The following is a 15,037-nucleotide window of genomic DNA, read 5'->3' as shown; positions in this document are numbered from 1 at the left end:
TGTTTTTTCACTTGATCAGCGTATTTTCACACTTCTCCATTAGTACCTTCCTAGAACAGCCTTTATTCATGCACACACTTGCTGTAGAGTGCACACACATGGCGGCATGCACTCAGTCAGAATGCTGGCAACATCGATAGTGTTAGCATTAGCCTTTGTACTCAAATGTGATTTATATCTAATATTATTAGCCTATTAAATATACTCACATGAAGTTTAAGTCTAAGGCAATTAGCCACCTCACACTCACACCTACCCAGCTCACATTTCAGCGACAGCCATGACACTGCTGCTATCCGCATGACATTCTCATCTAGCAGGTTACTTAGGTGTTAGCCTGGTTCTGCCATCATCCTCCTCAGGTTCTTCAGACTATTTTAGGACATGAGCAGCTAAAATAACTGGGTCAAATTCAGGCTGTTGACAAACTAGGCCCTGGTGCAGTCTGGGTGGAACAATAGGCATCTGTTCAGCTCATTAGTAAAGAATTCTGAGCCTATTGCAGCAGACGTGCAGTGAGTTGAATAAAGTATAGGAAGCAAGAGCTCCGGGATCGTCCTACACTGAAGAATAAAATGCTATGTCTTATTGTGAGCCAATATAAGATCCGATGTGTCATGATTATCCCCTCCCTCACACACACACTTGGAAAATTTCATCAGTTCATCAGCCCTCCCCAAATACTGACAAAGAGAGAAGGGAAGCAGGCCAGAGAGAACGGCTGCAAGATGTCATGTGGACATGAAGACGGAGCTCCCACCATCACTTTGATGACAAAAGACAGCAACAGCAACCAGTTGGCTCCAATATCTTACACTTTAGAGGCCAACTTCTATATCAAAACTGCTCACTCAATCAGTGCATTTTCAATACAGACTTAAAGATTCATGTTAAGATTGCCAGTCAACCCTGGCTATGTCATTATATACTATATGGACAAAAGTATTGAGACACTTGGCCATTACACCTACAGGAACTTTTATGACAACCCATTCAAAATCCATAGAGATCAATACGGAGTTGCAGTTATAACATCTGCCCCATTTGGAGTGATAACAGCTGCCATTATTCTGTGAAGGCTTTTTAAACGATTTTGGAGTATGTCTGAGGGAGTTTTAGCCCATTCATCCAGCAGAGCATTTGTGAGGTCAGGTACTGACATTGGATGTGAAGGCCAATCTCTGTTCTTGTTCATCCCAAAGGCGTTCAGTGGCGTTGAGGTCAGGGCTCTGTGCAGGCCAGCCAAGTTCTTCCACACGAGACTCACGCACCAATGTCTATAAGGACCTTGCTTTGTGCACTGGGGCACAGTCATGCTGGAACAGAAAAGAGCCTTCCCCAAACGCCACAAAGTTGGAAGCATAGGATTGTCCAATGTCTTGACATGCTGAAGCATTAAGAGCTCTCTTCACTGGAACTAAGGGGCCTAGCCCAACCTCTGAAAAACAACCCCATACCATTATCCCTCCTCCACCAAACTTTGTAGTTGGTGCAGTGCAGTCAGGCAGGTAACGTTCTCCTGGCATCCACCAAACCCAGACACATCACTCCATATATCTGGTTTCCACTGTTCCAGAGTCCAGTGGCGGCATGCTTTACACCACTCCAACCGACACTTGGCATTGTGCTTGGTGATGCGAGGCTTGTTTGCAAGTGCTTGCCTATGGAAGCCCACTTCATGAAGCTCCTGAAACCATTTTTGTGCGTAGTTTAATGCCAGTGGAAATGTGGAGCTCTGCAGAGGATATTTTACATCCTCTCTCAAGGCTTAAAGAGTCAACAGAGTGTTGGAGACTTTTACTCACTATGTTCCTCAGCACTCAGCAACCTTGCTCTGGTACCTTACGTGGTCTGTTTCTGTTGTTATGAGGACACTTCTGTTTTGCAATAATACCATTTACAGTCGACCACGGAATATCTAGCAGGGAAAAAAATTTCACAAACTGACATTGCAAAGGTGGCATCCTATGAGTACAGAATCTCCTCTACTTACGAACAAGTTACGTTCCAAACTGTTCGTAACTTATAATGTCCGTAAGTCATTATTCACCATCATTTTAAGAGTATACAGTATGCAAGTACAAAGAACTAGGATGCCGGGAGTATGCTCGCTACGTTGCTGCGCGGAGGGAGTAGCAGCCAGAAATCGTACTAAGCGGAATTGGCGCACAGAAAAAAAAATTGAGGTTGCGGACAAGAAACAGAAGCCCAAACACAATTTGGGCTTGTAGTCCACTTCGTTCATATGTCTGAAAGTTCATAAGTAGAGGAGCATCTGTACTATACTTGAATTCACTGAGCTCTTCACAAAGACCCATTTGTTTACATAATGTTTGTAAACCTGCCTGCATTACTAGGTGCTTGATTTTATACACCTGTGGCAATGGGTCTGAATGAAACACCTGAATTCAATGATTATGAGGTGTGTCCCAATACTTTTGTCCATATAGCTTATATGTGCTCCCAGACACAGTTGTGTCCAACTTCACAGAGTATTGACTAATTGATTTAATTAAATACAGCTCATTGTGAAGATGCCTGACCAGAATTAATGAACCTAGCAGTCTTTAAAAGCCAGACCACCTTCTGGCTGGGCAGTAGGGGCTAAAGTGCAATGGATCATCCTGAAACTGCTAACTTCTCCGTAACCTATAGAAAAAAATGTAACCCTATATCAAACAAAGTTTCTCTTGTAGCGAGTGTAATCAGCAAGTAGCCAGAGAGCCATTTCTGCAGAAACTCACAGCGAAATGCATCATCGGTCTCAAAGTCATGATAGGGGAAATGGAAAAAAAGACCGAGAAGTTATTCCAGCAAGGTGAACAACTGTAGGAGACATCAAAACATCAGCAGATGTGCTGTGAGCTTGCATCTATGACACATGTGCAATGTAAACGGTCCCAAAATTAATTATTTTCTTGTACAGTAAATAAATTCCATCACTGACGTCTTTAAGTGGATTGATTTCTTGGCTTCTCTTACTGTATTCCCCCATTACGTGAAAGACAGCCCTAGCTGAGCTCATTAGTAAGATAAAGTGCACTAACATTGAAAGATTCTTCAACATGTTTTAAAACTTTTTTTTCAACATAGGTCTACTTCATTAGAGACAATGAGGGATATTTTACATCCTGTCTCACAGTTTAAACAGACTCTTTGCACAATCCTTCGCCTGAGGCTACCTATACCTTGCTGGAAAATTGCAAAGCAAAATGATGATCGGTTGGCGCACTTCTCAGAGAAACCCGCCTTTTTTAAGAAGGTGGAACCTGGAGCAGGAACAAGCTCCCTAACAAGTTTTACCACAAAATTCAAGGGAAGAAAGAATGGGAAGAAGCACAATTCAGGGGCATAATCAGAGAGCGAAAAATGCAGGATTATAGCAGCCCCCCCTGCCAGTGCCAGGAGTCAAATATCCCACAGAGTAATGAAAAAACTGTTTGCAGGTATTATATTTGTTAAATTTTGACCCAGAGATTTGTACAGAAGACACAACAATGTGGTCACAAGCTGCTCTTCAGCTACTAACATTTATTGGTTATTTACATCCTACAATAAATATATTTTATACTCTGACAAATATATCTTTTCAGCCGCGATGCAGCTGAGAGGAGCATTGATGACAGATCAAAATAAACGAGCCTTGAAGTGCAGGGTCGAGCTTTCCACGGGAGACCTACACAGATACTTCACCTCTGACCCCAGACTGCAATCGGACAGCATACTCTTTACCAGCTGTCAGACTTGATTTGGAGTATGTCGGTATGATCAGTACAACAGCGACTGCCAACAGTCTGCCCCAAATAAATTGTTAAATTGCACATAAATTGCTCAGCAGGTATATTTTGATCTTACTTAACAGTGATCTGATGCAGTTCAGCAGCAACTAAAAGCACCACCCCAACATATACAACACAGGGCTCTAGGCACTCCTATGTGCCCTATGCCAAATCTACATCTCTAATCCCATCCAATTTGAAAGGCACTAACCCAAAGCTCTTTGACTAATCACTACATTTTATTCACGTGTGCTAAATTATGCACCTTTCAGATTTACATGCTATCTTTCTACCTCTGTTGTGCCACCTGTACTGCACTATACATTTTCTTGACATTTCTTTCTTTCACTAGAGGACAAATTATTGTTCTGGGAGATATTTTTGGAGTGTGTGCGCCCTGCGGTGTGTTGGCGCCGACCAGGGTTGTTTCCTGCCTATACCCGAGATGCTCCGGGCCCCCCGCGACTCCAGTGGGGATTAAGCGGTTACGATAATGGATGGAGGGATGGATGGAGTTATTTTTGTAATGCCGATGAATAACAAAAAAACCAACCTGGTGGCTCAATAAGGTTCTAGACATTAATCTTCTAACCAATCATACTGGTCAGAATCCTGGTCAGCGGAGAGCTCTATCCCAGACAGCACAGGGCACCAGGCTGGGGGACACCCTTGGCAGAATGCCAGTGAGTTAAGTTCTATATTTGTTTACTAATCATTGTGCATCACACTTTACTTTGATTAGCAACTGGATATTAAATCCAGATTCAGATAAAGCAGTTAGTCCAAAGGGAAAGTAACGGAGCTCCTGCTGGATCTGGGGTACAGGCCGACTTCCTTTACCACAATACCACCTGCTGTGCACTACCGAGTCTATGTCTATATACCAGGGACAGACTGACAATGACTGGGGGGGGAGGGGGATTCCCATGATATTTTTTGCCGGCGACTAGGGCGGCGGGGGTTGCCCCTTGGTATATTTTGTTGATCACAATCAACCGGCTGGCCACCAATTACATTTTCATCCACACCGGGATGGGCCGACAAGTTGGGCATTCCTGGTATATGGGCTATATAATGCTGGGCTTGGGAAAGAAAGACCGGCCCTTCACAAGACCAGCCCACTGGGAAAATTCCAGTGCAGATGGCCATTGTCTGCTTTATACTACCGACTACTTCCTAGGAAGTATGTGCATGTATTTTCAGTATATGAATCTTATCTTGGAATTCTGTTGATAAGTACAGCAGGTAAAACAAATTTCGTTATCAACGGAGGCTGCATCTTCCAGCTGACAGCTCGTCAGTCACATTCTCCAAGGGACTGACGGGGGACACACCAAAATAAAGGTATTCTGAGACTGAGGAAAACCCTATTTCACAGTTCTCACTTGCTGAAGCTAAAGATTAATGATCATATAGACCAGTGCTTCTGAATTTGTTCCTCAGGGATCCACAGACAGTCTATATGTTTGGGTCCTCGAGGACCGGACTGGGAAACACTGCTATAGATCCAAGTGGGTGAGATGAAGAGGGTGATTCATGTAAACCATTGCAAAACATTTCTTAATAAGGCCTTACAGCTGAACGTACCAATGCTATGGGGCAACTTTAAAGAAAGCACAGCTTTTCTGGCAGGACTAACTCCTGCCTGCCAACCTGAAATTTACACTTAATTTCCCAGTCTATATCCAGGGTGATAATGACGAGCGTGGGGACAATGCCATGGGTTAAACAACGAATGTATGAAATAAAATATTTTAAAATGTTTATTATTTTCAGAAATCTTAAGCTCTAGTTGAAAAATGGCTGTTATATCGAGGGCAGCAGGCTATTACCTCATTGAATTACTTAGTACAAACACTGGGGCCCTGGGAGTTCCCAGAAGCTGACATCAGTGATGCTGGGACACAGCAACTCAGCCCTAGCCTTCCAGCAGCCTGGGAGTGATCTTTCATCAGTGGTGATTCCGTGATAATGAAAAAAAGACACTTCATTTTGCCAGCGGAAAAAAGGATTGCACAACACTCAAAGATTATTTTTATCTTAAGCATTTCGATTATAAGTTGCCACTTTTATTATAGAAATTTAGTTAATATAACCTGCGTCTGGACCTGAAAACCTTTAGGTCAGATGTCTGTACTTTGACAAACTTAGCTACCTGCTCGTATGACAGTGACTATGGTATCATTATCATCACTGTTTCTTTGGCAATAAAAGGCATAACAGTTGTAACAGGCAGTTAAACTAAGTTACAAACAAAACAGATGATTTATCATTGCTTTTATTTGGCTAGGATGGGGCAAGAAGTTAAGTTATAAGCAGTGCTATCTGATTCTGTATTTGATGTGCTTTAATAGCTCATTAATATATGTGGGCCATTTCATTCAAAGGTGTATTGTCAGGGTCGGTGCCCGACTGGCCCTGTCCCATTTGTTGTGTCCCCGTTTGGCCAGCAAGCATTGCTGACCATCCTGTTCCCTCTGTCTTGTACCCATAAGTCCTTAGTGTGTTTCCCAGTGCCCTGGGCTACCAAGAAGCTCAATGGGTTAAATGAGTGAAAGCTAAGAAACTACCGCCCATCCAATCATGGGTTCAAGGCTTGTTTAATTCATTGTGTTTCATTGTATCCTTAGCTTTTGGTATCGTTTATCTTTGTTTTCCTGTATGTCCCTGTTTATAGTCTACCCTGCCCATTGCCTTGTTGAATTATGTTTCTAGCCTTTCCTAGTTTGCCCTTAATGTTTGTTAATATTTTCTAGTTTCTTGTGCGTGTTAATCGTAACTTCCACCTGTTTCTTCTTGTCCCATGTCTGTCCTGACTAGTTGATTTGGTTATGGTCCACACCTGCCCCTGGTTACTCTTGTTGTCTGTATGTGTTTAAGTGCTTGCCCTCATCCTGCTCTTCAGTTAGTCAGCAGGTTTAAGTTTAATCGATGTGTGTGCTTAGACATGTCTAGAGGTTTGAGCTGTGTTGATGTTACTGCATGTTTGTAGCTCTGGTTGTTCCCTAGTCCTGCTCTCAGTTTTTGCACTTTTCCTATTATGTTTATTTTGTGGTTCTACTTAGTTTTTATTTCTCTTGTTTAGTTTTAGACCCCTCATGGTCCCTTTATTTCGTGGTTTATCCCTTTGCGTTCGGTTTTTGTTAATAAATCCATTCTTCTTGGAGCCGCTCCCTGGATCGTCCCTCTTTTTTCATCCCTTCACCATACCCACCGTAACATCTGTTTGATATCACATCCATAATGCTAAAGAAATTCTATGTAATTCTAACATGTATATTTATATCTTAATATTGAGGATTTTGTCTATATTCAATCTAAGAGGTTATATGAAATGATATGCAAATTGACACACCAATACTAAGCTTGCTCTGAGGTGTTATGTTTGCCAATACGAGTCTAAATGTCAGATCCATAATATTGGAATCAATTGCCCAAATATATATTTGTATGACAAATGTAAGAACTACATTCACAAATTGCTAATCATGTCATAATCTGTGACGATTAATATATCTGAATGAGAAACTAACCAAAAGTTATATTATAACTTTGTATTCAAGTGGTTATAAATATTCCATACAGCTAAAACTTTTAATTCACTGACTGGGTGAATAAAATTATTCATAATGTAGCTTTTAAACAGTGATTTACACAGACTTTGAGGGACAAGTGCTCAAATGAGGGGCGTAGCCAACTGGTATATTTTGCCAGCCGGGTGGGTCCTTTTGGTAAATTTTCGCGACTGGGAGATTCCTGGGTGATTGTCATTTATCTAAAGGGGGCACTAGGGAGGTCAAAAGGGAGCATTTTCAATAATTCGGGCAAAAGGGGCTGGTTCTAAAGCCAACATGCCTGATTTTGATCCAATTCTTTAATACATCATCTTAACATCAGTATATGCCTCCAGTCCCTGGTAACCAAACCCCAACATGAATTGTCAAATTTTCAAATCAGCACCCCGCCCTCAGGTAATAACTCCCATCATGCAGTCACCAACCCCCAGCCTTCAACCCTGAGTGCCCAGCTACTCTCAAATGGCCACAGCTCGCAGTCAAGCACTGTCTACACTGCTTCTCATCTTCACAAGCTTCCAAGTCCCTCTGTCGCTTTGGCCTCCGCGTATGACATCGATCCATCTACGCTTTGCCGCGATGCATGATATTGCTTTTCCATTGACTGTTACACAGTTTTCAGTTCACTGGGCAAAACAATAGGAAGAGATAGGAAAACAATAGGAAAAAAAAGGTCACCCAGAAGCTCACAGGAACAAAGCTCTGGTCAAGCTAAACCCAGGGGGTCCCCATTATGGTAATGTGCTCATGCAGCACTAACAACCATGACCAAGTTAACCGTGAGGTGGCCCCTTTCTCATTGGGTGAAAGTTTCTCTACCGGCAGTAAAGGTAAAGAAAGCAAGCACTCTAAAAAATGGTTCAAGTGGATTGTAAGTAACACGTAAAATTACGATGTTAATCAATATAAAACTTTACGTTTGTTAAATCGGACCGTGTTAGTTAGTTAACAACTTAATTTTATAAGTTGGTCAAAATTAAAAACTGTTGTTAAATGAAATATAAATAAAATTGAATTGAATTATATATGTATTTTGAATAAATATTCGGCCCCTGTGTCTATTTTTATGAGGATAAAAAAACAATACTTTGCGGTATTCTACCAGAAATCCGTTACCTAATGTGTTGAAGGGTCATATGAAGGAAATAAAGACGGAAAAACAGCGGACCTTGGATGAAGACGTTATATCCATTCAAAAGCTGTTTTAATTTAATTAGATTTGTTGAAGTAATGGCAAATCGCTTTAGCTGTACTTAAATATTTCAGTTAGTCTAACTTTAAATACTCATTTAGTTTACTTAACAATTGAAACCAAAAAAAACTTTTTTAAAAAAAGCATGCAAATTGTTAATTTTTTAAGTTGAGCCAGCGATTTTTTTTTAGTGTACAACCAGGAAACGCGCCCCTTTAGCAGGAAAAGACTGAGCCAGGTAACCGGCTCCCTTTTAGCTTAAGAAAATATCTACCTCTCGGGATACTTCTTTTCAGGTTTCATGGGTAAATACACCTGTATGTAGGTTCGGGTTTCAAAGTGCTCCAAATATCTACCAGCACAACATTTGCATTTAAGTTAATCGCCTGAGAACTTGGAGGTGTTCAGCAAACGTGACACAATGTTTTCTTGAAAAAGAACCCAGATTCAGCCACACGCAACCTGAGATGCCGGTAATTTCCGCTATGCATAGCCAGGAGCGGCACAAACAGCATGCTCGCGACAGGAAACCTGGATACTTCTTTTCATACTAACACGGCAAGTTCTACTTATGCTTTGTTGAATTTTAGCGATATCAACGTGCCTAAAGTATCCATCACATGCGAGATATTTGTTTTAATTTGCATAATTATTATCAAACGGCACAGATTTGCCGTGTGCCATAGTCACTTACACTCAAAATACACTCCGTGCCTAGTCGCCTCTAAGTATTAGTAAGTATGGCGATACACAGGAAAACTTGGAAGGAGTTCTTCAAACAAGAATCCAAGTGTGCGGTTTCTTACTGTGCCTTTGTTCTCTTGGATTCCTGCTAAGGATCGCTCTGCAGCCATGCTGTAATGTTAAGCTACATTGTCAAGAAAGGGGACTTGAAATCCTGATACTAGGGGCGACTGCACCTGCAGAAGCAACAGTTCATGTTCGGAAACACCACAAAGTAGCATTTAAAACACATTAAAATGCATTACATACTATGCTACAAGGTTCGCGCAAGCCAGTGGGAACTAATAATGTGCCAATATTTTATTTTAATTACTTTGACGTAACAGGACACGGACACACCACTGATTAATTGCAGGGAAGCACTGGTACAGGCTAATGCGTCTAACTTAAGACACACGTCTAAGCACACACATCTAAGAAATATTAGCGGTACATAGAAAAAAATATAGTTCTATGTAAGTTCAAGAAAGGTTTCAATTGATATGGTTAGGCGTTTTATCATTCACACGCTCAGCTTAAAATGTAGTTATTATGAAGGCTTCTGCAATTATTTCAGCGGAATGTAATTAATCGTTTAGGCCTAATGCTTAAAATTCTTTAAAAAGCTTTAAAAAATGCTGTAGGGTCTGTAGGGTGCACGCCAATTTATTTCACAATTATATATATATATATATATATATATATATATATATATATATGATAAAATCATACAGTGCGCATTCAAATAAATATATTTTTCACTATTTTTTTTGCCACACCCACCGACTCACATTCAAACACTGCAGCATCAACACCAAATGAGCGCGCTTTCAGTGTTTAGATGCTGACTCCGCGTCCTCAGCAGACACATGCGCTGCCCACCGCCGCAGTTCAGCCCCGTCCATCTCCCTTGCACTTGCTATAAATACAGCCCTACGACGTATCTTGCGGCTGAGGTAATATTAAGCATGACACCATTCTAGTGGTAAATACCGTGTTAGTTATTTTTATCAGAGATAGCACTGATACAGCTCTTCAAACATTTTCGATTAAGATATCTTGAATAAGACTAAACGCAGACATTAACAACAGACTGCAACTGTCAGTACTGTATGTGTCTGTAGACGAGTCCGTAAATAACGGCACATGCATTTGCAGCTAAAACTTTACAGCACTTACCCCGTGCGTGGACGCAGCTGTCAAAATCACAGCAAAGAAACAAATCCTGAAAGAACGAAATAAAGTCTTCTTTAATTTATGCCTGATTTATCCATTTAGATCGTGTATATGTCTATGTGTATAAAATGAGTATATGACTCATAAAGTGTCCAGTTTGCGTGCGAGGTATTGCCTTAATTCATTTAGCAAAGGGAAGTAAAATCAAAACATTTGTTTACAAACAAACATACCAGATCCTCATGTTTGCCGGATGTTGGGAAACACACAGATAAGGCAGCTGGGTACCGCTTCAGAAGGACCTAAACGCAGTAACCTTGAAGACACTCACTGAAGAACCTACTAAGAGGTTCACATGCGCTTCGGAAAAGACACCGAACCGCTGAAAAGAAAAAGGCAAGCAAACATGAGACTTGATTATTTAGTATTTGCGTTAACGGATAACACGTTCTTCCCCATGCGGCTGTTAAAGTGAGGAAGGTAATTCACATTCATCTGTCTAAATGGCGAAAAGTTACCTCAGAATACTTCGGCAGGAACACTCTTCCCTGGCCAACTTTGATTCCAGCGACCGTAACAATCGTTGTCGCATTAGTGGACAAGAAGGGGAGGGACCTTGATGTGTCACTCACGCCAAATCCATTTGACACTTTTATCTCTTTTCATGTGTATATTACAATAGATTAGAACGCACAGACGAACCATATTAGATTGCATTGTTGAAATTTTAAATACGCATATTACAGTAAATGGTGCGGAGGACACCTGTAATGCTGATTCTAGCACTTCAGGCAGCAGGTGGGAGCTAAGTTTACCTACAACCAGATTCAACGTGTGAACAGCATTCGGTTCATTTCTTAAATGTACGAAGCAGCTCACGTGTTCTCCAGAAGCATTTTTTAATTCATTTGACTGCCACAACGTGTTTGATCTTGCAAAAACACAATAACTGTCGGGATGCTTAATTGAAAACAATATCCACTTCTCAGTGCCTGGTCCAGAACAAAATCACTAAGGCAATGTCAGAAATTACTGAGTGGGTATGATCCCTGTAACAATGTCGGAGTCTTGAACTGACTGATTTCCTCCTGAGGGAGGCACATTATTAATTTATAATAAATTATTCTTGCCTACCCATCATGTTCTCCATGACACACATATTGTGAGAGCAGGCTTGGCAGCCACAAGGCTTGCGGTTAAGGGTCTCGCTACCGTGCCCACAAACATAGTCATTCTGCCAAAATCAGAGCTCAAACCAGCAACTTTCTGACCAGAGGCGCAGAGACTTAGCCCACTGAACCGCACACAGTGCTATGCACCTTATAGGCAACCATTGTAAACCCGGGCCTGTCCACTCTACGGAACCATATTTTGTGCTAAATAACAACAATAATAAAATAATGAGTGAATTGCGTATTGTAAATTCTCGTGCCGTTCCATTTTCTATAACGTTTTCGTTAATTTAATGTAAACATTGAAAGACATGCCTCTCTCTGGGGAAGCAGATGAGTAGTTGGATGCATGGATGGATCAAATGACATGTCCGATATCATCTACTGTGGGATCATTAAATCCTTTCTTCGTTCAGAAACTGATAACACCTGACAAAGTGCTATAGCATATACGTTAATATTCCCAAAACAACATAAAGATTCAGATGGTGCGCAATGCACAAAGTTGTATAAAATGTGTATGCAATGTTTCGTGCTTCTTCATTCTAGTTCATAAAAATAAATTCTGAAAGTGCATGGGAAGCAGATGGCAAAATATACACATAATTATATCTGGCGGATAAAAATTTTAGGGCAACCAGTAAAATAAAAAGAACTACAATAAAATTATTCCTGATTAAGAAATTGAAAATTACCTTTTACAATTCACGTGTCAGTTATAAATATCTGTAGAATTTAATATTCAAAAAAGTCTAAGAGAAAGTGTCATCAGGCACTATAACACCTTGACGCGCATTGGTCTGTAGCATAAAAGTAGATCCGGTTAGCAGGTTAAGGGAAGAGAGAAAAAGTTGGTTAAGGTTGCAGTAGCGAATGGTCCCAGTATTGAACGGCTTGGAGTCTTTTTAAAGAATCAATATGTTACTTTTTGACAGCCTGTTTTATATTTAAGACAAGAGGGGAATATGACAGATCGCAGATGCGTTTTAGTAGTATGAGTCGATGCTGAGTAAGCGGATTATTTTGAGAAATGAAGAATAAAAACTTGAAGAGTCTGGATAATCTCGCCGTGAGTCTGGTATTCATAATCCTATGCTTCGAAGTTCGGAATTTAGAGTCTGCGGTGAGTACTGATACATTTACTTATCTGTCGGTGCATTTATATGAATTAAAGTAATATGCAAAGATACCCGATGCACTTTGCGGATCATGATCATACCCGCAAGCGTCTCCTTGGCTAAAGTTTATAAATAGTGTGCTTACTTTATAACGTACAAGTGTTGTCTTTCCTTGGTCCTATTAATAAATATCCATTTAACAATGATTTAATGGAAAACCGAAATTCCTTAACACCATGCACTGATGTGATTTATGTGCCCAAAATACATTATCCTCATTTATTCTTTATCGCCTTGGTAATTGCGGCAGTGGCTGCAGACATGTAGGTGAAGATAACTAGGCTTTGCTCTGAGCGCACATCACATTTTTCAAAGGTCGGTCATGCCCGGAGACTTGTAGGAACACGCCGACTGTTCTTTTCAGCTTTTTTCCATCCGCGAACGGCACTTGCTGAGATTCGGTGAAGTTTTCATCGAGGATGGCAATAATATTTTCAGTCTTTTGCAGAGATCGATCAGCCCGCTGTAGGATAGACTCCGAAATTCCCACAAGACGTGGGCTGCATTTCAGTTGTATTGCGATATATTAAGAGAGTTAGTGGCTTTGCTTTGGGGGCAGCTCTGCGAGGACGTCGAAGCTGGTTTCTTATTGTGATGCTACACTGTAACTTTGAGCCGAGATGTAGGGCAGCGGATTGTTTGTAAGACACATGACATGGAGAAGCTTTACACGTTCCAGGTGAATATAGCCATATTGCCATCGTAACTGAAATTAAATCATCCCTCTCAACCAGAATTGGACCATTATAATATATTATAATATAAAGCTGTATAATAAACGTTTTCAAATACGATAAAATTATCATTATTTTGCCGATTTATTATTTAGTCTGATTAATTCTGCATGTTTCAAACTTTCAATGATTTGTTATACATTGTGATTAAGTCGTCTGTGTCCCTACATGAATGTTTGCATACAACAGTTGATAACAATAATAACTTTACTTTTTTGCCTCATGAGTATCTAATAATCCAAAAAAACACCTCTCATTTTGTTTCTACCCATTCACCTGGGATTCTGTGATTTTATATCTCAGCACAGATTGTCCATAATTGCATTGCCAAGGAAATCTCGTGAGGTGCTTTCTCAATATTTTATAGTGACCAAACCCACAGAAAAAAGAAAAACTCAAAGGCATTGAATACAGGAGGACATAAAAAAATATATAGAAAATCATATATGTATATATAAAATAAAGAACATGAATGAATTTGGAGCTGTGAGCGTAAAGGAACTCAGAGCTTTGAGCCAACTAGGGGTTCACCTGCTTCCAGGAACAGAGGGTAAAAATCATGAGGGAGATCCGTCTCTCTGGTAAGACTTAAGGGCCGAATACGTTAATGTCGCCTTCAATGAATTTGCACCATAAATATAAAAGGGAAACTTTTCAGGAGCGACCAAGAGACAAGGAGGATGCCAAGATAAATTGCATGAAATGTGCCAACAATGGCCACATAATGCCTTTATGTTATATGCGCATTAATTAGTCCTATGTACCCTTTAATTGCAACAACAAAATAAATCCTTGTTTTGTCTTTCCAGCAGTATTTGTCTTTTTCCTCTCTTCACGTGGAATTCTCCATCAAATCCTGTGTCTTCGTCATACTCTTGCCTACTGAGTGCGTGGAACATGTTTCTTGAAGCAATTTCCATCCATGGATTAAATATGAATTACTTTGAGCAGGGAGTATAGATGTATCACAGAGGTCAATATATCTTAGTGATATGATATGGATAGAAATTAATTTGCAGTAAGGTCTTGTTATCCAGCATGGCGAATGAGTATCATAAGATTTTTCCCTGACATTTGCCTGAGGTCGGTGTGAAGGCAACTATTCCAGTTATCTAAGTACATTTTTAATGCTTCACTCTCCATTTTTTACTTTGTATCTAGGTTGTTTTAATGCTTCTACTAAAGCAATCCCAGTTAGGAGGGCTGGCTTTTTCTCTGGTGATGTTTGCCTTGAGAGACTGCATGGCGGTTTCTCATGTAACGCCCTTTGCTACCACATGTTTGAGCCCCCCCCCCCCGGGTGACTTTGTGAATGATCCCACCGTGGCACGAATAGGTTCAGGCATTCACAGAGCCTTCATTTTCCCAGCACAGCTCCAACTACCTTCAGTCATTTCAAGTTGATTGCTCAGCAGATGCGTTTTTATATCAAATTCGTTGAAGCAGGTTCAACAGTGAGTCCTTGTAGCGCCTTTAGCTTTTTCTAGAGTTCACAGATAAATAATTCA

The 15,037-nt window shown here is 40.5% G+C and overlaps 2 protein-coding genes across 2 annotated transcripts in view; one reads left to right on the top strand and one right to left on the bottom strand.

The window, feature by feature from the left end:
- The window catches only part of LOC125750455 (collagen alpha-6(IV) chain-like), a 60,421-nt gene extending 49,333 nt beyond the window's left edge, over positions 1-11,088 (bottom strand). Inside the window, exons 1-3 of the mRNA XM_049028286.1 lie at positions 10,964-11,088; positions 10,679-10,827; positions 10,449-10,494 (exon numbers count right to left, since the gene is read on the bottom strand). Of these exons, the coding sequence (XP_048884243.1) occupies positions 10,449-10,494; positions 10,679-10,689 (57 nt within the window). The 5' untranslated portion in view covers positions 10,690-10,827; positions 10,964-11,088. The remainder of the gene's footprint in view (positions 1-10,448; positions 10,495-10,678; positions 10,828-10,963) is intronic.
- A 1,368-nt stretch (positions 11,089-12,456) lies between these two features.
- Positions 12,457-15,037, top strand: part of col4a5 (collagen, type IV, alpha 5 (Alport syndrome)) — a 40,544-nt gene continuing 37,963 nt past the window's right edge. The window contains exon 1 of the mRNA XM_049028285.1: positions 12,457-12,740. Coding sequence (XP_048884242.1) covers positions 12,648-12,740 — 93 coding nt within the window. The 5' untranslated portion in view covers positions 12,457-12,647. The remainder of the gene's footprint in view (positions 12,741-15,037) is intronic.

The sequence above is a fragment of the Brienomyrus brachyistius genome, chromosome 10 (genome assembly GCF_023856365.1).
Source record: "Brienomyrus brachyistius isolate T26 chromosome 10, BBRACH_0.4, whole genome shotgun sequence".
In the NCBI taxonomy this organism is placed as follows: domain Eukaryota; kingdom Metazoa; phylum Chordata; class Actinopteri; order Osteoglossiformes; family Mormyridae; genus Brienomyrus; species Brienomyrus brachyistius.
Note: the sequence above shows the minus strand (reverse complement) of the source record. Positions and strands in the feature narration are given on the sequence as shown.